At 33.5% G+C, this 23775-nt stretch overlaps 1 protein-coding gene and 2 long non-coding RNA genes across 6 annotated transcripts; 2 read left to right on the top strand and 1 right to left on the bottom strand.

Annotated features, from left to right (window-relative positions):
- The first annotated feature begins 478 nt into the window (after positions 1-478).
- On the top strand, positions 479-8208 carry LOC139841975 (uncharacterized). Its single transcript, XM_071832157.1, has 14 exons — positions 479-637; positions 856-931; positions 1900-2040; positions 3387-3451; positions 3748-3845; positions 3976-4027; positions 5995-6087; positions 6264-6374; positions 6550-6817; positions 6921-7282; positions 7351-7460; positions 7565-7623; positions 7705-7892; positions 8020-8208. Exons 1-14 carry the CDS (start codon positions 479-481, stop codon positions 8206-8208), a joined length of 1971 nt encoding a protein of 656 aa, XP_071688258.1.
- A 2077-nt stretch (positions 8209-10285) lies between these two features.
- LOC139877261 (uncharacterized) lies at positions 10286-12943 on the bottom strand. 3 transcript variants are annotated; one of them, XR_011768513.1, is made up of 4 exons: positions 12445-12943; positions 11249-11309; positions 10972-11129; positions 10286-10515 (listed from the first exon to the last, which is right to left on the bottom strand). It is a non-coding gene; the product is annotated as an uncharacterized lncRNA (long non-coding RNA). The 3 variants fall into 3 exon arrangements; XR_011768515.1 differs by having other exon boundaries at positions 10950-11129; XR_011768512.1 differs by having other exon boundaries at positions 11022-11129; positions 12445-12936.
- Positions 12944-13977: 1034 nt separating this feature from the next.
- LOC139877269 (uncharacterized) lies at positions 13978-17463 on the top strand. 2 transcript variants are annotated; one of them, XR_011768519.1, is made up of 7 exons: positions 13978-14363; positions 14885-14944; positions 15030-15168; positions 15309-16423; positions 16525-16583; positions 16921-17008; positions 17169-17463. It is a non-coding gene; the product is annotated as an uncharacterized lncRNA (long non-coding RNA). The 2 variants fall into 2 exon arrangements; XR_011768518.1 differs by having other exon boundaries at positions 15736-16423.
- Positions 17464-23775: the final 6312 nt, after the last annotated feature.

Genomic DNA, 23775 nt, shown 5'->3' on the forward strand with positions numbered 1-23775 from the left:
CTTCATTTTTATTCCTTAAAAAACACTAACCCTAAAATTAAAAACAAAAAATTTAAGTTTTATACAATTTCACCACTTCCAAATCCATCATCATCTTCGCCTCCGTTCCATTTTCGCCAAAATTTTAATTTTATCAAAAGTTGTATCCTTTCAAAACTACAAAAAAAAAAAAAATTTGACTGCATCCCACATCTTTAAAAACACACACCATTTTTACACAATTTCAACACTCCCAAATCCATCTTCATATCACGTTCTGATTGTGCCAAGTAATATCCAGAACCCGAAACCCAGATCCAAAATTCAAACTTGATTGTGCCAAACCCAAAATAAAAAATAAAAAATCAAACATAATCTTGATTGTGCCACGCGAGTATGAAACTAGAGATCCATGGCGACTGAGATTCGTTGGTCCCTGCTGAGCGTCGGCGGTGTTGGTGACTGAGATTCGTGGTGGGGGCCGGCGACGGCAACTGAGATGCGTTGGGTATCGAGCAGGTTGAAGAAGCATCCTTTGAAATACGAGTTGGCTCCTCCCGTTAGATATTTGAAAAAGCTCAAGGAGATTCAATCTTATCCGGGAAATCGTGGGTATGAAAATGGGTATTGGACTCAAATCTATTTGAGTTTGCAAAAGGTTTGGTTAGTTTTTTGGATTTTTTACATTGTTGTTGTTGTACTGTTTTTCTCAAAGTGTATTGTGCATAAGAACTAAAAAGAAGGAGAAATCCATCCCTATTTGATAAACATTGATAGTTTACGATTTTGATTTTGTAGAAAAATAATTAAGGTTCATTTTGTTTTTGGATGAGGATATAAGATGAACATTGTTTAAAGGTTCTAATTTGTTTAAAGGTTGATGTACGGGTCAGTTCTAATTTGGGTATAGGATTTAGGAGAAAAGAGAAATGGGGAAATACTGATTCAGAAAGTTACACGGTTGGTCCTAATTGATGAAATGGACGAAAAAAACCCTCATGTGCCATGCACATGGGTGACTTAACAGATCAGAGTTAACAGACGTTTGCATGAGGGATCAACCGGGTTCAATTTTCAAACCACACGGACCAACGGCGTCGAAAACAAACTTTTGCCCAAACCATGTAATTTTGAGCAAACCACAAAGACCAACGGCGCAATTTTGTCCTACAAAATATGTATATAAACTTGTGATGTGATAGTCCCGCGAATTCGTGCGCTATAAGCTAGTACTAATAATAATAAATAATTTGTAAATTAAGATGTCGTTTTAGTGTAATTAGACGACGAAAAACGGGAGGACAAATAGTATATACTACGTAATAAGTATATAAGGATAATTACACCAATACTTTCTATATATTTATCATGTATGTTAAAAGGAGATGAAATCTTGCATCGTTTTATTGTTTAACACATTCAGGGCCGTCCGTCAATTCTAATTTTTCATATGGGTCATGTTCAATTAATAAAAAATATGCCTTTTTGTATACAAAAGTTCTAAATATATGTACAAATAAGTTCAGTGAACACTAAAAAAATTTAGTTAAGTACTAGCACTATATGTCTTTTTGGATTATGGGTCATGTGCGAACGCACGTGTTGCACACCCTCAAATCCGCCGCTGAACACATTATATATAAAGGCAAAACTATATATTTAACAAAAATAACATATAAACATAAGAATGTAACGTGGCGTATCATAGAATATAAGCTTTTATCTATTTATTTTAAAACGCACATATTGTATCATTAATTGATTAATTGATGAACTTTTCTTATTACAACTCTTAGAGCTGTTATTATAATTAAAATTTATGCACAAAATGATTTTAAATTAAAGTGATTAAGAGAAGTTATTCCCATAAAATTGTTGACTATTGCTAATCTACAAATTAGTTAAACATTTTTTCAATAGGGGAATCGATCTCCATAGTGTTCGATGCCCCATATGCGATGATGGCCTTGAATCGGTCGACCACTCGATTATCTCTTGTCGTCTTACTAAAGATATTTGGTGCTGTGTTTTCAAATGGTGGGATCATGGAGTATTCTCAAGGTTATCTCTAGCGGAGCTCCTTCGCGATAGCGCAAATGTAGGTTTAATTTGGCAAGGGGTCACATGAGTCACTTCATATCTTATTTGGAAGAACCGCAACAATATGGTTTTCCAAAATAAAAGTTGGAGCGCCCCGGTGGCACTTTGCGAAATTCAAGCCATTTTTTTCTATTGGATCTCGTGCAAATATAGAGACGTCAAGATAGATTGGAACACTTGGCTAACGAAGCCAAGCACTTATTTGTAATAATTGTATGGGTTGGGTTGCAATCTCTGCTCCCTCCCGTTAGTTAAGTCGTTTTCTCTTCTCGTGTTTCGTGATGTATTAGGGCGTTCACGCCTCATCTCGTGATGTGCTCGTTGTTCATATATCAATAAAATTACCTTGCCTTTAAAAAAAAAAAAAAAAAATTTAAACATTTTTTTTTTTTTTTTTAAATAACCCTTAACCTTATTTAATTGTGGGTTAAATTTGTTCAAACATTTTCCCGCTAATATAAAACCTTTTTAGCGCCCTTTAAAGTCAAAATCCCACATTTCTTAAAAACAAATTATAGTAGTTCAAAAACAAAACCTAAATCATCAATGGCTCGAAAGAAACCCATGTCTTCCTCCTCATCTTCTTCCCCAATCACAATAGGTATATTAAATTAATCAACTTTATCAATTCGTAATAAAACCCATTTCAATTTTTACATATTTTCATATCTTTTCGTTGTTTATATCATCATCATCATCATCATCATCATCATCATCAGGAAATTGTAATGTGGTTGTTGAAGCAAGCAAATACACTGCTGATACTAATCAAAACACTCTTCAGATATCCTTCTCCAGAAACGCTAAAATCACAATATCTGGTATTATGAAATAATTTTAAATCAAGTAATTTCATTTTAGGTTTATAAATGATAACCCCCTTTATAATTTGCATTGTATTTGGTAGTTGTGGATGATAGTGCAAAGCAGAATGATTTTTCTTCAGAAAATGGTAATATATCACATTTAAATTGTACTACTAATGTGTATTGCTTTATACAAAGACTAGCTGTTTTCTTAAATATCAAAATTAATTAGAAAATTAAGAAAATTATGATTCTATTCACTATAAATAAACTGTAGAATCACAAGAAACTGTAGAAAGACATTTTTTTTTTTTTGAGCTTGACTTGTGTTTCAAATAATGGAATTGTTATAATTCATAAGGACATTTCTAAATGGAACAAAATGTTAAGTAACTTTAGTTATTTATATTGGTTTTTGGCTTGTAATGGTCATCTTTATTTATCGTTACTATGTAATGTAATGGTGATGTTACTCATTCGTAATTTCGCAACATTTTTCAGAAAGTTATGGCTTCGTGCTTGTTAACTCCAAGGATTCTGAAGCTAAGTCCAAGTCTATACTTCAAGTAACTAATCTATTTCTCTTTATGCACACACATTGCAAACACAAGGCGTCAATGTATGTATATATTTTTCTATACATAGGAATGAGTTCACTTAAGACAGCTAAAAAGCTTTAGAACTAGGTAAGGTAACCAATTTGGGCCCAAAAATAAAAATATGGATGATTTCATCTCTATAGTGTAACCCTTTTGGCTGCCTGAAATGAACTTCCTTTCTATATAGGAATAGGATATATTATTGTCACTGTATTTTTGGTAATTAGGTACTCATGTATCAGCATTGTTTGTTTGTTCTGTAGAAAATATTAACCTTGTACACGAACGAACTTCCTTCAATGAACTATGCTGCAAATACTGGGAAGAAGTCAACGTTCCTTGAAAGATGTGTATCTAATGGGTAAAGTTTCTGTTTTTATGATTGTTTTTCGAAGGTTTTACACAAGCTTGACAATACTATCACAGTAGTTCCACAAATTCAACTAGCGTACTGAAAGTTTATATTGTCAAACCGTTCGTTGTATATGCAGGAAGTATAGCACACTAGTTTTAAAATCCAAGTCTGAAGAAAGCCCTGATGAGGTAGGTTATATTTTTTGCCCTCAACTTTATATATGTCTGGGTTGAAACAACGCAACTGACTGGACTTGAATAAGCCGGCTGAATAGCTATATAACTAAGCATCGATACAATAATTTTATGCACCACACATGTTTTCAAATACAAAATTGTAAACTAGAAGTTGTGTATTATAAGGGAGGTGTTCTAGCTTCTTTCTGTTAGTTTTATGTTAGCCTGGAAAACGGTCGGGTTGGGTCGAGACCCAAATGGGTTTGGATCAAAACGGGTCATGGGTCAAATGGGTCTTAATATTCAAACGGGTTGAACGGGTCGGGCACAAACTGGTTGGGTCGTGTCTAGACCATTTTTCCTTATAAAAATTTTTCTTAAGAAAAGTTTATTTATTTATTTTTTTTCATTTTTTTACGTCTTTTAACAAAAGTTTACGTTTTTAAAAAAGATCATTTTTAAATTTTATTTGTTTTAATTATTGTTTTTAACTTTTTAATTTTTCTAAGTTTTAAATTTTTATTTTTTTTTATTTTTTCGTATAATGGGTTGGAAATGGGTTTCAACTGGGTCTAGATGGACCTTCTAACATATTGAAAGACTATAGATGGGTCCATATTGAACCCATTGTTGGGTGCATAGAAGATCAAAACGAATGAGCTGAAGTTATCGTGTTCGGGTGATGTTTATCGTGTTCAGGTGATGTTTATCGTGTTCCAGTGATGTTTGTCGCAAAACGCGACAAGACTGGAAAGTGATAAAATGCACTGAAACGAGATAAATATGGCAGAAGTGGGTGGCAGAAGTTGTCACGTTCTGAACCACTTTGTCACGTTTTGATGCAGTTTGTCGCGGAACGCGACAAAGTGTCGCGAAACACGACATTGTGCGTAGCCAGCAAGTTATTCGATTTGTTTCCTAATTTTGATTAGCACTATAAATATACCTATTGTAATCTTTAACCTAGTGCACGAAAAATATAGAAAAAGATCTCTGGTTTGCGCCCTTGGAGTAAACCCTTCTCCGTGTTTGGAGTTGGGATATAACCGCGTTAAATCCCTGTATCGTTTATGTTTTATTTATCGTATCGCTTATTCGTTTGTTGTATGTGGGTTATGTGATTATTGTAAATCACATGTTCTTGTTAGGGTCCACTACCGAATTCCTAACACCCATTCCCTTTGCTTTCTCGAGACCCAATGGACCCAATATTTGGTGTATGGGTCTTGATTGCCAGGTATTGTTAGGAATGTCAATGGATCGAATATGGATCGGGTGAGGCCGTATCCATATCCATATCCATCTAGTTTTTGATCATCCATATCCATATCCATATCCGTTTAATTTCAGTTCATCCATCCACATCCATATCCAATGGATTAAGCGGGTTAATGGATATCCATTAGATATTCAAAAAATGTTATAATATTTCTCAATATGTGATTAAAATAACACGTAATATAACAAAAATATATACAATGTGGCATAATTAAAATCTATCCATAATAACGAGTGATATTTGTCGAAGATATAACACAATTTGTTAAACTTACAATCAAACATAGACTATGACAAATTAAATGTGTAATTTTTATGTATATTTGATTATATACACGTATTTTATTGTTATATTTCATGGTTAATTCATTATATAATTTCAAGAAACATATAAGTGTAATTGTAAATGCATTTAAAATACTAAATATGTTTGCATATATCTATATTTAAGTATTTATATGTATTTCGGGTGTATTCGGATATATCCATGGATGAAAATTTTTCATCCATATCCATATCCGTATCCATTTAGGTTAATCCATATCCGTATCCATATCCATTAATATCATCCATATCCATTATGTATCGGGTGGATCGGATGGATATCTATTGGATCGGGTGACCATTGCCATCCCTAGGTATTGTATGTGTATACTTATCTTTAGCAACCCTGCTTTTGCTGTTTCTATTCCCCTCTGCAGGTACTCGCTGCAATAAGTTTTCAGATAATCCAGGCTGATACTCAATATGCTGAGGTTCCACTTGCTGCTGTCAGTTCAGTTTACCAACATAAGGTTTTTTCCTCATTCATGTTTTTTTTATTGCTAAAACAAATGGTGCTTTTTTCCTTTCTTATTTTGATTTGATAGAGAATTATTTGTCAAGACAATGTTTATTATGGAAATTTGTTCTAAGACATTTTCTAAAAAGTTAGATCATTAAAAAGTAGGGCTTCATATCAAACATACAGGGTATTGGCCACCTAACATATTTGGAAATGAGGAGAAGATTGCAGAGTGTTGGTGTACACTCTATATTTTGCTGGGCTGATGTCGAATCTGAAGGTTTTTGGCTGAAGCAGGTAATCATGAAAACCTGTTTTTAAATTTTTATGTTAAATCAACAAGCCAGTAAGTTCACTATTATGGATGGTCACTTGTTGAGTATATATTAGTTGATTTTTTTTTCTGGCAAGTCACGCTTCAATTACTGTACTACGATTTCGTTATTTAGATTGTTTTAATGCAAAATGGCAGGGTTTTGTATCAGTTGGAAAAGTAGACACCAAGGGCAAAGCTCGAAGGCTACCAGTTAGGGCAGATATTAGGAAAGCTTTATGCTTTCCTGGCGGTTCGACACTAATGGTTGCTCATCTTCAAAACGAATGTGCAGATAACTCTGCAGAGTCATTAAAGCTGTTATCTTCTCTTTTAAAACCTATTCACAAGTCATCGATTGTTTCTATGATTAACAGTCCACGCTCTGGAGATGACAAAGTGTTGAATAATAACCACACATTGGACGGTAAGCCAAAACTTGTTACATAAATCTTATATATCAAGTCCATTTTATGCAATCATTTTCAGTACATTTTTGACTGTTACAATTTTTTTTTTTTTTTTAATAGGGTGTCAGGACCTTGTTTGTTTGGACAGTGTGGAATGCATGAATACAGAAAAAAGTGATGCTAATATATGTTCATGTTCTTCGTTGGGTGCAAGGAAGAGAACTTGGGAAGCCTCAAAAACGTCACTAAAGTCAAAGAAAGTCAAAGGAGGTCATCTGATTGTTTGTCAATCAGATAATGGTTGTCTTTCAACAAGTAATAAAACTAGTCAATGTTCTAAGGACGAACATTTGGAAAATTTTACACCTACAGTTGGAGCTCCTTTAAGTGTCAGTTATGATGACAATGCGCAAGAAAGAAACTGCTATAGAATCATGTTAATGAACATTGCAGATGATGCTAAAAAATCAAATCTTACCAGGGTATTATAACTTATTTCTTTATAATACTCTTAATTGCTTTCTTTAATGTTCATGTTAATTAATGACAGATAATCAAGGATCTTGGTGGGTCTGTTACATCTGATGGACGAGAAAGCACACATGTTGTCACTGGAAAAGTTAGAAAGACGTTGAATTTTTGTACAGCTCTTTGTTCAGGGTCAGTTCTGCTTAAACCATCGTAACAACATAAATTATCAAGAAATGTACTTTTCTTGTCCACCCAACATGTTTTTTAACATTGAAGATAAATCATGTATACAGAGCTTGGGTTATTTCACCTGCTTGGCTAAAAGAAAGCTTTAGAAAAGGCCGGTTCGTAGGTGAGTTGTGAGGCTTTTGGTGATCTCCCCCTTTTTTTTTTGGTGGGTTGTGACAGTTATTGCTGTTCTCTTAATATGCAGATGAAATGCCCTACATTTTGAAAGATGTCGAGTATGAGTCGAAGTACAGGGCTGACTTAAAGGATACAGTACTTAAAGCAAGAACAAATCCCGGAGGCCTTCTCAAAGGGTTCGAAGTGTGCGTTGCTACTCATGTGCAGCCTCCTATCAATACTCTATCTGCCATTGTGAGGTCTGCTGGTGGAAATGTATGTTAACTATTTTCCTTTTTCTTATTTCATTTATTTATTCTCATTCATGGTTGCAATAATTTAATAAAATTGAATGTTGGTGTGGCTAACATTGCGTTGGTTTTCTTGTATGGTGTGAATTCAGGTTATTCACAATCTACATAAAGTGAAGGATTCGTCGAAAGTTATATTTGTGGCAAGTGAAGACAACATGGATGAACCACTGTTAGCTATAAAGAAAGGCATACCAACATTTAGTAATGAGTGGTTCATGAATTGTGTTATGAAGCAAGATCTAGACTTGGATGCATCTCAGTTTGCTGAATCCTTATAACTCAACTTGAAGCATCAGTATAAGATTATGCATTTTCTCTGCTTATAAGTTCAAGATAACACATTTCCACTTGTATAAAGTTTTCCAATTCTTTTTGTCATAAATCTCCATAATGGAATTAGCATTTTAAGGCCATAAAATTTATTGTTCAGTTTTTTGGGGATTGCTTATTTGTAAGTGCTATTCAGCTTAAAAAGACATCATAAAATGCCTAATGGTTTGTGTCTTGATATCTCCACGTGAAATTTAAAATGGCTTGTAGCAATTCTAATGATTTGTCTCGGGGATGAGATGTAAAATATGTCTTTATCGTCTAAAGAGGGGTGAGCTTTCTCAATATACGTTGCTCTTCTTTTATCATGTCTGGTTTCTTATTTTTATTTATTAAATTTTGTACGTAGACAGTTAGTTGCTCTAAGTAGTTTTTTAGTTGAAAAAAGAACCACACGATGACCCTATCCTACATGTTCAAACTTCATTAACAAGACATTTGTGTTGGTCCCGCCAAAGCTCGTGAAAACCTAGGTTCGTTGGTCTTCCATTCATCATACCGGAGGAAATAGTCGAAACAAAATGTTTTAAAAACTTATAATGGAAGTAAATGAGCCAGTAGTTTGCGCAAAATGTGTTTATAATTATATCGGTAGTGATATAACGAGAATGCTCATACGAACACAAGAACATGTACGAAATATGAGAATTTTCACTTTGAAGAAGTTCTAGTCGTGCTACCCGATGACTTACAAGACTAGTAAAAGAAAAATTTATTTCAACAAATTTTACCAATGAAGATTCTCTTATGTAATACTTGTCTAATATTGCTTTTGTTACATATAGAGAAGATAAAAAAAATGTTAATATGTTATTTGAATATTGATTGATTGAAGATAAGAGTTTTAATTATTTAAACTTAAAATATAATGATAAAAATATAAGTATATACTAAGTTTTTTTAGAAATAGTAAATATTGAATTCCGATTGTTCAACCGTGTTTTAATTTGAAACTAGTAAATGAAAGGCCCGCTTCGCTGGACCACGTTGTTGCATGCGGAATGATTATCAATTATCGTTTTCCAAAATATACTACGTAATACAATTGATTAAAATGCTTGCACAAATAAATAATTGTTAACAAAAGTACTCGTAAATAATAATCGGCATGAACAACCTATTTATGTGCGATAACAACATCTAGTACGGTTATAATTTAAGAAAATATCCAAACATATATAATTAATAAATTAAAAAATTATAAATTATAAATGTTAAAAGAAAAATTTAGAAATTAAACACTCAAAAAAATAAGTTGAAAAAAACCCCTTATGCGGTATTCATGTGTGATACATGAATTGGTATTGATAATATGTACTCCCTCCGTCCCATATTGATAGTTCATCTTTTTCTTTTGGATTGTCTAAAATTAATAGTCCACTTCCATAAATAAGTAAGAATAATTGGTTAGTATATTTTTATACCCTTACCTTATTTAAGTAAGACAAAAATATAAGTAAAAAGTAAAGGGTAAAGTTACATAGTAAACAGAAAAGTACATATGACAGTTATTTTTTTTAAACAGTGTGTTTTTTGACTGTGGAATAATAATGTGAGACGGAGGGAGTACTACATTAAAATTAAAAATATGTATTAACATTGGGTCATACACGAAGTTTAGACTAACCAATCAAATTGTAAGAAAAGTAAAATAATTAGTATATAAAATGTAATAAATTAAGTGTGTATTGAAGTATTTATCGAATATACAAAAATCATACGGAGTACAATTTAACCTTGTTTATTTATTTTATGTGATTTTAATCATAATTTGGTGCAACTTGAAATAAAACTCATGGTTACACACTTTTGGCATAAAATTGTATGTTGTTTAAAAAGAAATAATGAAACAAAAAGTAGAAGTCATATTATAGTTGTTTAACAAAGTAAGTTTATTTTTTAATTTAATTACTAATATGTCATCAAGAGTTTTGACCGATTATCTGGCTTAAAAATTACATCAATTAATATATATTAGTTGAAGGACCCGTGATTTCACGGGTGTGTTAAAGAAAAATGTTGAATGATTATATTATAGTTGACAAATGTCAAAATGCACTATGTCTGAAATATCAAAGCGTAAAAGAAGGTAAATAAAGTTATGACATAATAGGTACAACCATCACAAATATAATAAGTGCAACACCTCTTGTCCAGCCACCGTCACTTCTTTTTTCTTTTGTTCCTTACTGACACTTTTATTCATTGAGGATATTTGTACATACCGCAGCTTCCAAAGCATCATTAAAGTCTACCTGTCAAATGAAGAAAATAAAAATCATCTCAGTGTGTACATTAATCACATTAGATAACCAAAAAACTGAGAAGCAGCCAAATTACATTAGCTATTTGAATCTGAAACAAAAACCACCATCCCAAAACATAATAGTTGATCAATTTTGAAAACATAGTAGTTGATCAATTTCAATAGGCAACACAATTGTAAAAATCTCTATTTTATAAGTATGGTAATCTGATCAAATGTACCTGGTTAAAACTTATTTAAGTTTCGAGTTCTATGAACTTGACAATTGAAATTTATCATATCTTATATTGAGATTGAGATTGTGATATGTAAACCCTCGTTACCTAATATTCTCACCAGTCGAGTACTTTACCCTATCACCATTTATCATTAAGATGCCACACTTGCAAATTCAATTAAAAGGAAAATGAAATTTGATGTTACCAAAATTTCAGGCAACAAATACCCGTCAAAATTGAATCGAAACACTTTTGTTGCTTTTTTCTGCATGCTTACCCAAGTCACTTGACGGTCTTCCTTTTCAACTCCAATCTCAATCGTGTTAATAATTGTCACATTACATATTGTCACAGATCTCAGCCGTCAGCAACCTTCATCCATTCACTGGTGTCATTTAACATGAGCAAACACCAAATATGCATTTTAAAAGTTAGCAAGCGAATATATTTAAAGTCCATCACAAAAAAGGGAAACAAAATTTAATTGTTACGGAAAGAGCATACATTGTTTTACGTTTGCTAAACCATATTAGAAGCCTTTCATCGGTTATACGCTTGCTAACACCTGCATTCATTAGTATCATAAAATAAGTCAATAACCTATAATTATAAAGGAACCAAGAAATTATAAGAACACATACAATATGTAACTCCATCACTAATAATGTTCATCAGTAACTTTACAACATGTTAGCTATTGTGCACATGTCTGTACAATCTAGGTGCATTGGAAAGTTGGCATGCAAAGTTAAAACCTACTTATTACAGATAGCGAAGTCAACCTTATATTACAAATTAAACTAAAGCATTGAAGAGATCACAAAGTCAGCCTTATATCACAAATTTAACACTTCCGAATAAGATTCACATTCAATCTAAATCCCATGGTTCTTAGAATGTGAGATATCAGCAAGATGGATTACGACTACTCTCATTTTCAATAAATTCTACATATAGGATCTAATACAAAATCAATCATGCAACACATGAAAGGTACCTTCATGAATGACAATAACGATAAGAAAGATGCCGTTTGATACAACAATTGAGCTGCATATTTAAATATGAATGACAATAACGATAAAATGTAACGGAATATGTCAAATTAAATAATGCTCTTACTTGATTATCAATATAGTCCGTGCATCCATTCATGGAAGTGAGGTCAAGTGAAATGCATTTAGAAAAGAGTTAAGACAAAAATTGCAATAGACACAGTTAACTAAAATCAATAAGTACATTTATCACCATGAGGCACAAGTTTCTCTAATAGTAACTGATGTGTGAATCTGATAACAAAACTAATATTACCTCTACTACAGAGTATTATTTTTACTATTATCTTCACCATTACAACAATCAAATAGTTATAACCGTTCACACGACCATGCACGAATATAGTCACTTTTATATGATGACCCTTATGCTACTCATATATTATACATATGTTAAAAGCAAACGTACTCAGCAAAAGCAAACGTAAACCAACAAATAGATACTGTAATACATATGAAATATAATATATCAAACAACCCAAATAAATTCACAATATTTTAATTTACTTTTTCATGTAGACATTATATCAAACACATTGTGTGCATTATCTTTATAATCATCAAGAAAACCAAGCATCGGTGTTCATTTAACAGCTACAACTTCAGAACTTCAAACAAATGATAAACACCGAATGTATTCCATACCTCATGAGGAACATCGAAACAAAAGCAACAGCTCAAGACATCTGATGAACGTTGATTATATATCACTTTCGATTTGAATCAGAAAAAAAAAAAAGGTTTCTATATGAATCTGTAAAAAAATAGATTTCTATATGCATCTGAAACAAAATATCAAGTTAAATTTTTTTACAATAATGAAAATCGTAAAGATAACCATATGACTATAAGAGAAGAATTAAAAATTACAGTGCTCGTGAAGACGAAACTAAATAATCACATCTTTGTCAAACTAAATCATTAAAACCAAGAAAAAAGGAGAAACAAACACATTAGTTGGAGTTGGAGATGAAATACACATGATTTGTCTGTCAATCAATTTTCACTCGATCTCACTCGATATTGTAAACTCGTCACCAGTTCTTCAATCGATTGAGAGAAGGAAAAAATCAATTGGGAGAGGATGAATCAATCACAGTTACTGAAAAATTGGGTTTTTTAAATTTGGGAGAGGGGAGGTGGTAGAAGGTACTGGAAGGGGAAAACAGTATAGCAGTAAAGGTAAAGGTGGTAGGCAATAAAAATGTTGGGAAATTTACGAGAATTAGTATATGTTATTAGGGCACACTTTTTTGATCCTCACACACCTATTTTAACCTTTTACTCTTCTAATAATACTCAATTGGTGTGTGAGGATCAAAAAAGTGTGTGTGAGAATCATCTCCATGTTATAATATAATATAATATAATATAATATAATATAATATAATAATTATAAATTATAATTACATAATTCGAAATATTATTTCAAAAATTAATATTACATATACTCCGTATTATCCTACTATATATCAACAAAAGGGTCTCGGGGTCGTTTTATGTTTAAAATAGCATGTTACCCTTGGATTGTACTCTATCCCGAGTGACATTTTAGTGATTTTGGACTTGATGTGACTTTTATTATTAACCTCATGCCTTGCACGTGAGCTTATAGGAGGAGCCAACACCCTTATTTTAACACATTTTTCTTTTTCCTTTTTTTGGTTTACTTTTAAAAAATCTATAAAAAAGTGTACATATTATTTACTCCGTATTATATATTACTTTTATAATACATATGGTTTTTAATTATTCCAACAATAACCTTATCATATGTTGTTAATATACGTAAATGAGTTGTATATAACTATTATATTTATTTTTATTTAACAATTTTGTTTTTGCTTAGCTGTTTACAAAAAAAAGTCATGCTTTTGTTCAAGCATTAAGCAATTAAAATATGCAAATTTGATTAGTTGAATTATATAATAATTAAATTATTATGCTAATCTAGTAGGTTTACTTGAGTTATTTTTATTTGTAAAATACAGTTGGGGAAAATATTTTAACGAAAAATATATCTTCTCTACATCTTACAAAGCACGTGGGTTACATCTGATGTGTTGATCAACCCTTATTTTCCGCTATTTTATTTCCACGTGTACACCTTCACCGTTCAGTAAAAATTAAATTAATCAAGAAAATTTAAATTAGGGTTTGGTAACTTCCATCATCCACAAACTCATCTCATCTCAATCACATAACTGCAATCGACTAATGAACCATCACATTTACCCATCGGTTATCAAAAACAATCTATCGCAAAACCCTAATAGTGAGCCGCACATAGGGGACGGCGGAATACCATGATGAATGATGAATTGGTGTTTAAAACACCATGAGGAGGTGGCACAGATCATGTGTTTTGATCAGATGGGAATCAAAGACGAGTTGATTCGTGGAATTCATCAACACGAATTTAAGAAATCATTAGCAATTCAACAAAGAGTTGTTCGTCCGAATATTGAAGTACGTGACATCATCGCCTGGGCTTAATTGGGTACTAAGAAAACGTCAATGTTCCTACTTATAGTGTGCCAAAGTGCCGATTCTTCTTCTACAAAGTATGTACCTTTATATAAATGATTTAATGTTATTTTTTGTGAAATTGAAGTATAGTTGTGTGCTTTAGGGTTACTGTATTTTTTAAGCTATTAGCGTCTTTATTGTCTTGTATGAAAATTTACATTTTAACCTACTGAATGAATTTAAGTTTACTCTTTTGTGTGTTGTGTAAAAAATGAAGAATATTATTTTTGTTGTGATGAAATTAAAAGGATAACCTTAAGACATGAACTGTTAGTATTATTGAAACCTATTGTGATTACTAATATTCATATGTTATGGCGGTAATAATCTGAATAGAGTAAGTTTGCAAATACAAAGGTTGATCGTTAATGTAACTTATAATTCTGATTTGATATGCAAATACAAAGGTTGATCGTTTAACATCTAATGCTGATCGTTTAACATCTAATGCTTATTTAATATGGATAATAAAAGATCCATTTGTTCTTAAATATAATAGGTTCTATTTGGGGTTTAAATTAATCGTTGACAATTGAAGGTTTGTATGTTATTGCAGGAAAGATTCCGTTGATGGGAAAAAAGAATGAATTAAGCAATTTTGGCTACTGTCAAAAAGGTAAAAACTTTAATGTTTGTGAATTAGAAGTACTATAGTATCTATGTTTTGTTTTGAATTAAATGGTACTCTATGGTTTCTCCAGTTATTCGATATTCATGATGCACTTCATTATGAATTCAGAGGCTGAAAATACGGTTAAAGATGTTAGAAAACGAAAAAACGTTGATAAGTTGCAGCATCTTTTGCCCTCGGATATAGATTTTGAGCTAATAAAAATCAAGGTTTGTAAATACTAAATTTCAGTGTGTTTTCTTTAGAGCTTCTTTGAGATGAAATGAGAAAGAAGTGTTTGTAAGTTTCAAGATTCAAAATTTACCCTTTTTATGATATTTTTCATTATTCTTGGACTTATTTGGATTAGATTAGCAGATTTATAGTCAAATGGCCAAACCCGAATTGGATATGTTTTGGGCAAGTGGTATTGAATGTTCATGGTGATTGGGTGGTGAGGGTTGTGATTCATATTCATGATGTGGATCTGTTAAGCACATTTCGTATTCGGCTCCACCCATCGGGTATTCGGGTTGTCATGCTGTGCTGATACATTTACATCTAACCCATCGGATGTAAATTTGTCTACAATGTAAGGCAAAACCCCGTGCAGTCATAGAGACGTTAGTGGCTTTTAAATCTCTGAAACAACTTGCAAATACGACCAAATTGCCATACACAATGCTCACACTACCTGTCTGGAACAAGTTTGTTCATCCGTTTTTTAGTCTCCATGCCAAATTATATGTTTATTACCCATGTTCACTAACATGTTTGGTTTGTGATTCTGTTTGCAGATTGATTCAACTTATTTTTATCCATATACAGAGAATAATATCAATGTCAACCCCACCTAATTGTTAACGTGTATGTCCAATCATCCAAAAGGATCAATAAGGATTTATCAATAAGTATTTGCAGCCCAATGCCCAATCATCCAAAAGGATCAACAAGGATTTATCCAAAAGGATCAATGAAGTAGATACATCTGATCACAAAAAGTCGCAACCAACGGCTCCAAATTTACCTAATGACTCAACAACACCTAGATTCTGGGCTTTACTTGACGGATTTAGGCTTATATGGTCATCAAAATTCGGTATTTGATTTCTGGTATTCTTCTTTATATCATATCTTTTACTTTCAAATTTTTATCTCTATTACTGTTGTGGTTGTACAAGTTGTTTGGTTATAATTGTTGCGGTTAATGTTTGATATTATTATGCCACGTTTCAAATTTTTGTTATTGAAACTGGTAAGTTTCTATAATGCCGCCCAAAAGAGGCAAAGAAAGGTTGTTCCGAATTGTTCTTTTTTCTGCTATCTTCGATGTTGAAGAATCGGATGCGCCACTGTTGTCTGTGTCTGCATTGTAATTGCTTCGAAGGCGTTCAGTGCAAAACCGTAGTCATCTCTGCCAAGCTAATGAAATTAACAATTTCGATATGTATTCTTCATCTGATGTTTTTGGTGTAATTTTTGAAGGTATGATGTATTTTAGTTCTTTGTATTAATTTTTTATTTGTTTATAATCCTTTTTGTGGTCATTATTTTGTCAGACTTACTTGGTTTTTTCATCGTTTCAGGTGCTATTATTGGTTCAAGTTCACATGCATCTCAAACTATCGTACTAGGTTTTTAAAAGGTTGGCTGTGGTACCTCTTTATATATAATGATTTGCTGTGGTGTTTGCAATTTTACCTTCGTATTTTGTTTTTGGTTAATGAAGCTTTTTACCATCTGTATTGTCTGTCATTGCTATGATTAACTGATCTTTTTTTCCTTTAGTATGCCATATTGTTTGTTGAAAAAAGATAAGTGTTAATAACCTCTTATCATTTATATGTCATAAATACTGGAGTTTCTTGGCCTTTTTAGAGGTTATTTTATATATCGTGAATATTTATCATTTTTTATCGTTATTTTTTTTGTTGATTATATTTTGTTACTGCCTCCTAAATGTTTGCTCTATCATTGTGTAGGTGTATATGAGGATCTTGGTGATTGTAGTTTCATATGCAGCCATGTTGGTGATCATAACAATCACACGACATTCTGTCCCCCGTAAATGTAAGTATGCAAAAACCCATTAAACCCGGATTACTATACATTAATTTTTATTACATTTTTTTACCAAATTTGAGTTTCAATTCTTTTTTTGTCTAATTGTATTGTAAAAGATTATTTCACCTACACTGAACTGTTTAACAACCTTTATTCTTTTTTCCAGGTCAATTCTATGGTTGCTACTGCAATACATCTTCAGTTTCATTACAAGGCTTGGATGTAATTCGATAAAGGTTCAATAAAGATCTTGAAGAAATAAGTGAAACTGGTTTGCTAATGTTGGTACCGTAACTTAGTAGGCTAAGTTATGGCCTTGGTCAAAATAGGGTAATTTCACTAATGATTTGTTTCGTTAGTGTAAGTATATAATACAAGAAATTTGTACAAATATTAACACATTCGAATACTATATTTTTGAGCTTATATTTTTGAGCTACCGTGTAACACACGGGCTCTTAAAGACTAATATTTTTGTATAACGATAATCATCTCGCTTGCAACAACGCGCTTTGGCCCAGCGAAGCGGGCCCGGGCTTATATCTGGTTTAATACATAGATCATAGATTATGCCGTTCCCAAAATAAAAAGAAAAGAAGGAAACTATATCATAAAGTACACTAGTGATCACCAACTAAAGTTTGTATCGCTTTGATTATACATTCCCTCCTTTTGCTTTCTTTAAACAGAGCAAAACAAAATTGTTCAGGTGTGAAAACTTGAACTGAACCAACCTTCCGTCCCCCGCCTCTCCACTGCCACAGGCGACAACACGGCAGCCTTTTTTCGACTTCACTGGCGAGTTCCTACGCATCATTGTCATGTCACCGGCAATCGAAGATTGCCTGTATCAGTAGTCATCATCTACACAAATCCTTCGAATTATCAAAACCCTAACCCTAGCGTTCTCAAATTTTCTACCGATTCAGGTGTATTCAATAATAATAGTTTTAATTCAAATAGAGTCAATTTTGATTGTTCAAATGATGGTCAAATTCAGGACAAACTGTTAGGGTTGGTAATGTTGAAATAGAGAGCCTTGGCGAGATATTGGATTATAGCATGTTACGATTTAGTATGGGAGCTACTGATAATAGTAATTTGCGTTCAGAACAGGTACGTGTCAGTGGAAATAAGTTTCAATCTTGTAGTTTGAATGAAAATGGAAATGTTAGTGAAAGAGATGACAATAGGTATGGAAAACTCAGTAGTGTTGATAATGTGTTTGGTATGAAAATGAGCAGTGGTGTAATGAACTCGAATTTAAGCAACGTTGATCATAGATATGGTCCTGATACTGAGATTGGTGGAACAATGGGAAGATCAGCTGTCGATGGGTCTGTGAAGGTCAATAACTTTACGACTGAGGTTGAATCCCATTTGGTTGATTCTATTTCAGGCTTGAATTTGGGAACAAGGGGACCAGGTGAAGTGAAGCCCTTGAATGATAATCTCAAGAGAGAGGAGAACAATAATTCAGATAATGTGAACTTTGTGTTTTCTGCTAATTATAATAGAGATATCAGGATAGATTTACCTTACCGGAAAGATGAATCCAAAGAGAAGATTGCGAAATTGGTTCCTGATGAAACTGTAATTGAAGATTTGGGAAAGAAGGATCACTTAAAATCTGGCGTTAATGATGACAGAAATGTACACAACGGAAAAATGTTTTCGAACAGCAAAGTTAATGGGGTTTTTCATATGGGAAGTCAGACGGAGAAAGCATCTAGCTTCAAAGGAAGAAGGAAACTCAATAATGATATGAGCAATTTGAAAAGTGAAGGAACGGGGTGTTTGGATTACTTGAATATAGATTTTGTTGGTGATGGTACCAACTTTTTTGTTTGCAAAAGTAATTTAGGCAATGGTTCTGGTGATGACCCTCAATCTGAAGTGTCCACTGAAACAAAAACAACAAATATCCGTGATCCGATAGAAGTCAGTACTTCAAATAAGATCCATCATTCTGATAGTGATTCGTGTTCAAATTACAATAACTTGTTTGTGTTTGGAAGTGACAAAAGAAACATATCATGTGGAGAAAAGGGAAAGTGTGGCATAGCTACTGAGGTACATTCTTTCAGCAACACTGACACATTAATTCAAAATGAGAAGAGTTCAGATGGGGGTCACAACTATCAACATCAACCAAAGACTGAGACTGAATCTATAAAAGAGACAGTTCCATCTTCATCTTCGTCGTCGACTACAGGTCTTGGTTTTGTTGATTATTCTGATACACCTCCAACCAATGGAGCATCAGTAACCAACTTCATTTTTTCAAGTAAATTTGATCAATTTGAGGATTCATATACAGGGTTTAATACACTTGATATAAACCTGGCAAATCCTTTCACATTAAATATGTTTCCTGCTTTAGGTAAGAAGTTGGGAATTTAGTAAAACCAATTCTGTTGGCCTAAGAAAATTAAAAAAGACCAAGGTAAAATTGAGACGGAAAAATTGTGAGCAGGGTGGTCGTAATTGTTCATCTAAAGAAGCTCTCCAGTCACTTGAAGAACCTTCTGGATGTTCACCGATGAATGTCTCCCCTTGTGGTGTTACTGACTTTGAACCCACTACTAATGACCCTACAATATCTCAAATTCACAAAAATGAAGATGTTGCAGAGAAGTTTGGTGCAAAAAGCTTCTCATCGTCTTCAACTACATCGTTTGCTGATGTTAGCGTGTCATCGAGACAACAACTTCATCATAAGAAATATAAGATGAAACCAAGATGTGGTTCAGAATTTACATATCTAAAGAGCCGAGTTAGTGCATCTTATGAAACTGCTAGTGGAGGGCATACAAAAGCATCAAATCAGGATGCATGCGAAAAATGGCGAAAAAGGTTTATATGTTTAGTCATGTTTTGATATTTAACAATTCCATACCTTTAGTTTTTAGGGTTTGTATATGCTATAGGTTCAGACTTTATTTGTTGTTATTTCTTAAAGAAGTTGATTTTTGTCAGGGGAAACCAGGCTTATAAAGATGGCAATATATCAGAAGCTGAAGTTTGCTATTCAAAGGGTATTAGATCAATACGCAATTTTGAGACACCTGGATTTTGTACAGAGCCTCTTCTTTTGTGCTATAGCAATCGTGCAGCTGCACGCATGGCTCTTGGAAGGTTAAGGGACGCCCTAAAGGATTGTAGAATGGCTGTTTCCTTAGACCCCAATTTCGTCAAAGCCAACTTGAGATCTGCAAAGTAAGTTTTTTTTTTTTTTTGTCTGTTTTGTAAGTAGTGCTCATTATTTAAGTTGGCTCCTTGTGGTCTTTCCTTAACGTCCTATGAGCTACATGGCATGATCTTGTTTTTTTACATTCCCATATGATGTGAATTATCACACTCCAAAATACTTGATTTGAATAAGTGGCTTGTATTGAACGATAATGGGAAGTTGGGAACTTTTAAGGTAACATGAAAATTGATGGGGGCATTTTAATGGTTGTAAGTATGTGAATAAGTTTTAATCAGAACCAAAAGGTATTTGGCTTAATTGTAGTATCATGGCTTATTTAAGCAGCTTTTTATCCAAATGGTCATGGGTTCAAGTCTTGGCAAAATTGCAGAGTAGGTATTTGGAGTAGTCTGTGGTTTAAAAAATTTTGTATTCTAAATAGTTCAAACTAGTCCGGGTCCGGCCCACGCGATGCGGCGGGGGCTTTCGGCCCGCGTATTCATATTTAACGTAGCTTTATGTATTTACAGAAGGGAAAACGCTCAATGTGTTAAGCGTCGTTGTTGGTATTGTCGTCTTTACTGCTTTTTAAAATTTGTCCGGTTCGAACATAGTTAGTTTCGTTTTGTTGATAAAATTATTTCGAGTCTGACGGTGCTGGCGAAAAAATATAACTCGCGGCGAGCAGGAAGATACGGGATGTCGTTGTTTTTAGCGTTTTTTAAAAAGTGTCCGTTTCAAACGTACTTTTTATCGTTTTGTTCATAAAATTATTTCGAGTATGACGCTCATGTCGAAAAAATTTAACTCGCGGCGAGCGGAAAGATACGGGCTGTCGTTTTGTTTAGCGTTTTTTGAGAAGTGTCCGTTTCGCGTATAGTTAGTCCCGTTGGGTTCGTATGATTTTTTCGAGTTGAACGGTAGTCTCGGAAAAATTTAACTCGCACCGAGCGAGAAGATAAGACCCGTTATAAATTTGGGTGGAATTATTTTCTTTTATTTTAATAAATTATATATTTACACTTTTTACCCCTGAGAAAGTGTAAACTTGAGGGGCCGTTGTGTAAATATCGTCGAAGATGAGGGACCGGTTGTAATGTGAACGCAAACTCAAAACTAAACTAAAACTATGGCACCACATTTAGTAGATAAGGGTTAAAATAATTGATAATAGAAAAATCTGATTTTTTTTATATTTGTAATTTTGATTTTGGTATGGAACTTATTTAGGATATTAGCACCTCGTAGCATTTTTCCTGTGGATTGTCACATAGGGTACTATACTCTCAACATCACCCTTAATAAAGGGCTTTTGGCCTAGCGGTATCAAGAGAACTCAATAACCTTGAGGTTGTGAGTTCGAGTCCCGTCGTGGTCAAAAAGTAAGTGTGTGTGTGTGTGTTTGCTGTAAAAAAAAGTTAACATAGTTGGTGGGAGTTTGATGAAGATGATGGATTGTTATCCTAGTGATGGTTCATCCCTATCTTCTGTTAGATATCAGCTCTTCATCTTTTGTTTATTGATCTAAATGATGGGTAGCTTACAACATGATAACATTTAAAGACTCATGTTGGATTTTCTTGCCCAGTGTGCTTGAGTCTTTATATATGTTATGAGTTTGTAGGTTTTGGTTTTCTGTTCTATAAGCTACACAACACATAATCTTGTGTTGATGTCTGATATGGGGAGTCAAAGGCTTGTTTAGTGTCGCAAAGTGATTAATATTCATTTCATGCAACATATAATTTATTGCAACGACTTAACCTCCGGTTCATTTCATTTGGAACATTTTTGTTTCTTTGAGTTGCAAGGTTTTTTGGAACTTTGCAATTAAGGGATGTAATGTCTTATTGATTCTTTTGTGTAGTTGTCATTTACTTCTAGGAGAGCTAGAGGACGCTTGTTACTATTATAACAAATGTTTGGAGTCTATGCTTATCTTGGATAGGAGAATAGCAATTGAAGCTGCTGATGGCCTGCAGAAGGCACATGTAACAATGTATTTTATGTAGCTTTGTCTCTTTCGTTGCGTCATAATAGTCACTGCGATGGCTTTCTTGTAACTCAGTTTCGAGGTTATTGCTGACTTAAGATGGATTACAAATTGGAACATCATTTGTTATTGGGTTATATTCCAGGAGTTTGTAATTTCAGTTCAATGAATAGGTAAAGAATCTATTAACCATAGATTTTTTCATGACAGAAAGTTGCCGAGTATGTTGTAGACGATAAATCTATGGATCTTAGGTCGCTTGAACTCTAAACTAAAGGCGGAACACAATAGAATAGAGGTAAATCGAGATACGGGTCGTTTCGGGATCGAATTGGTCGAACCTAGTGCAAAACCTAGATTAGATCGACACCTAGACGATGTATTTCGGTGGTATTCGGTGTTAGGGTTTTCTGGAGACGAGAAACAACGATTTGGAACAAATGGGACGAGTAACCTCATCAAAGAAGTCTAAACCCATATATATACTGCAAGTCAGACACACTCGGTCGAGTGTGTCTGTCAGTCGGTCGACTGACTTACACAGTCGGTCGACTGTGTGCAGTTTAACATATTGATTATTTAATAAACTAAGAACGCACAATCACCATAGTAATCAATAGTCACTAGTAAATAACATTATTACATAACCGAATGTACTAAACGTAAGAATAAACTACGGCTGGGGATTCATGCACCAACAAACTCCCCCTAAGACCTAGCCGTAGAACAGAAATAAAAATTCGATTATCAATCAGTAAACGGATCTGTCACCCAGTTCTTCAAATAGCAAAGTTTCACAACCCTGCAGTACTGTTCAGCCTGCACACGATTTTCTGGGCGATACAACATCCGATTGTAGTAAAGGGTAAACATATCTTCCTCACAGCAGTTTCGCAACCAAACTGGATCTAGAACCCTTATACTATCATTTTCATCTCCTCCATCCTTGTCTAACACAATAACTGCTTCCTCTGAGCGTTCATCAAAATACCACCAACGAAAACGAGGACTGAAGTGCTGCGGCATCTTTCTCAAAGGAACCTTCCGCATATACTTCACAGGTCGATATTTTACTATCTTCCTTCTAACCCCTGTTTTCTTGTTCGTTCGATAAGAAATCTTCGGAAACTGAGGACGAAAACCTATGAAATTAGGTGACTGATACGATTTCCTTATCTTACGAACCAAAACATCAGGAATTCCACTATAATCCTGATATAACATCTTAAGCCTGGCCACCTGCATAAACTCAAAATAAGGTAACGTTTTGAATTCAAATGGAGATTTGATATAATCCACTCCATATTCTTTCTTGATCGCATACATATCGAATTCTTTAATATAGGCCCAGGCTATGATCTTTCCCTTAGCACGTAAACTCTCACAGTGCTCGATAAACTTCAAAAACTGCGGCTCTACTTCAGGTTTCATCACATACTTCCTAATCCGCATCTGAATCTTCCATTCTTCTTCCAACACTTCAATCTTTTCTTTGTTGATCTTCACCGGCAAGAAACCTTCTGGTAACACACTTTCTTGTTCCTTCTGTTCCTTTTCTTTACATTTTCTGTTCAAAAGCTCATCATT

The sequence above is a fragment of the Rutidosis leptorrhynchoides genome, chromosome 1, assembly GCF_046630445.1.
Source record: "Rutidosis leptorrhynchoides isolate AG116_Rl617_1_P2 chromosome 1, CSIRO_AGI_Rlap_v1, whole genome shotgun sequence".
Classification (NCBI taxonomy): domain Eukaryota; kingdom Viridiplantae; phylum Streptophyta; class Magnoliopsida; order Asterales; family Asteraceae; genus Rutidosis; species Rutidosis leptorrhynchoides.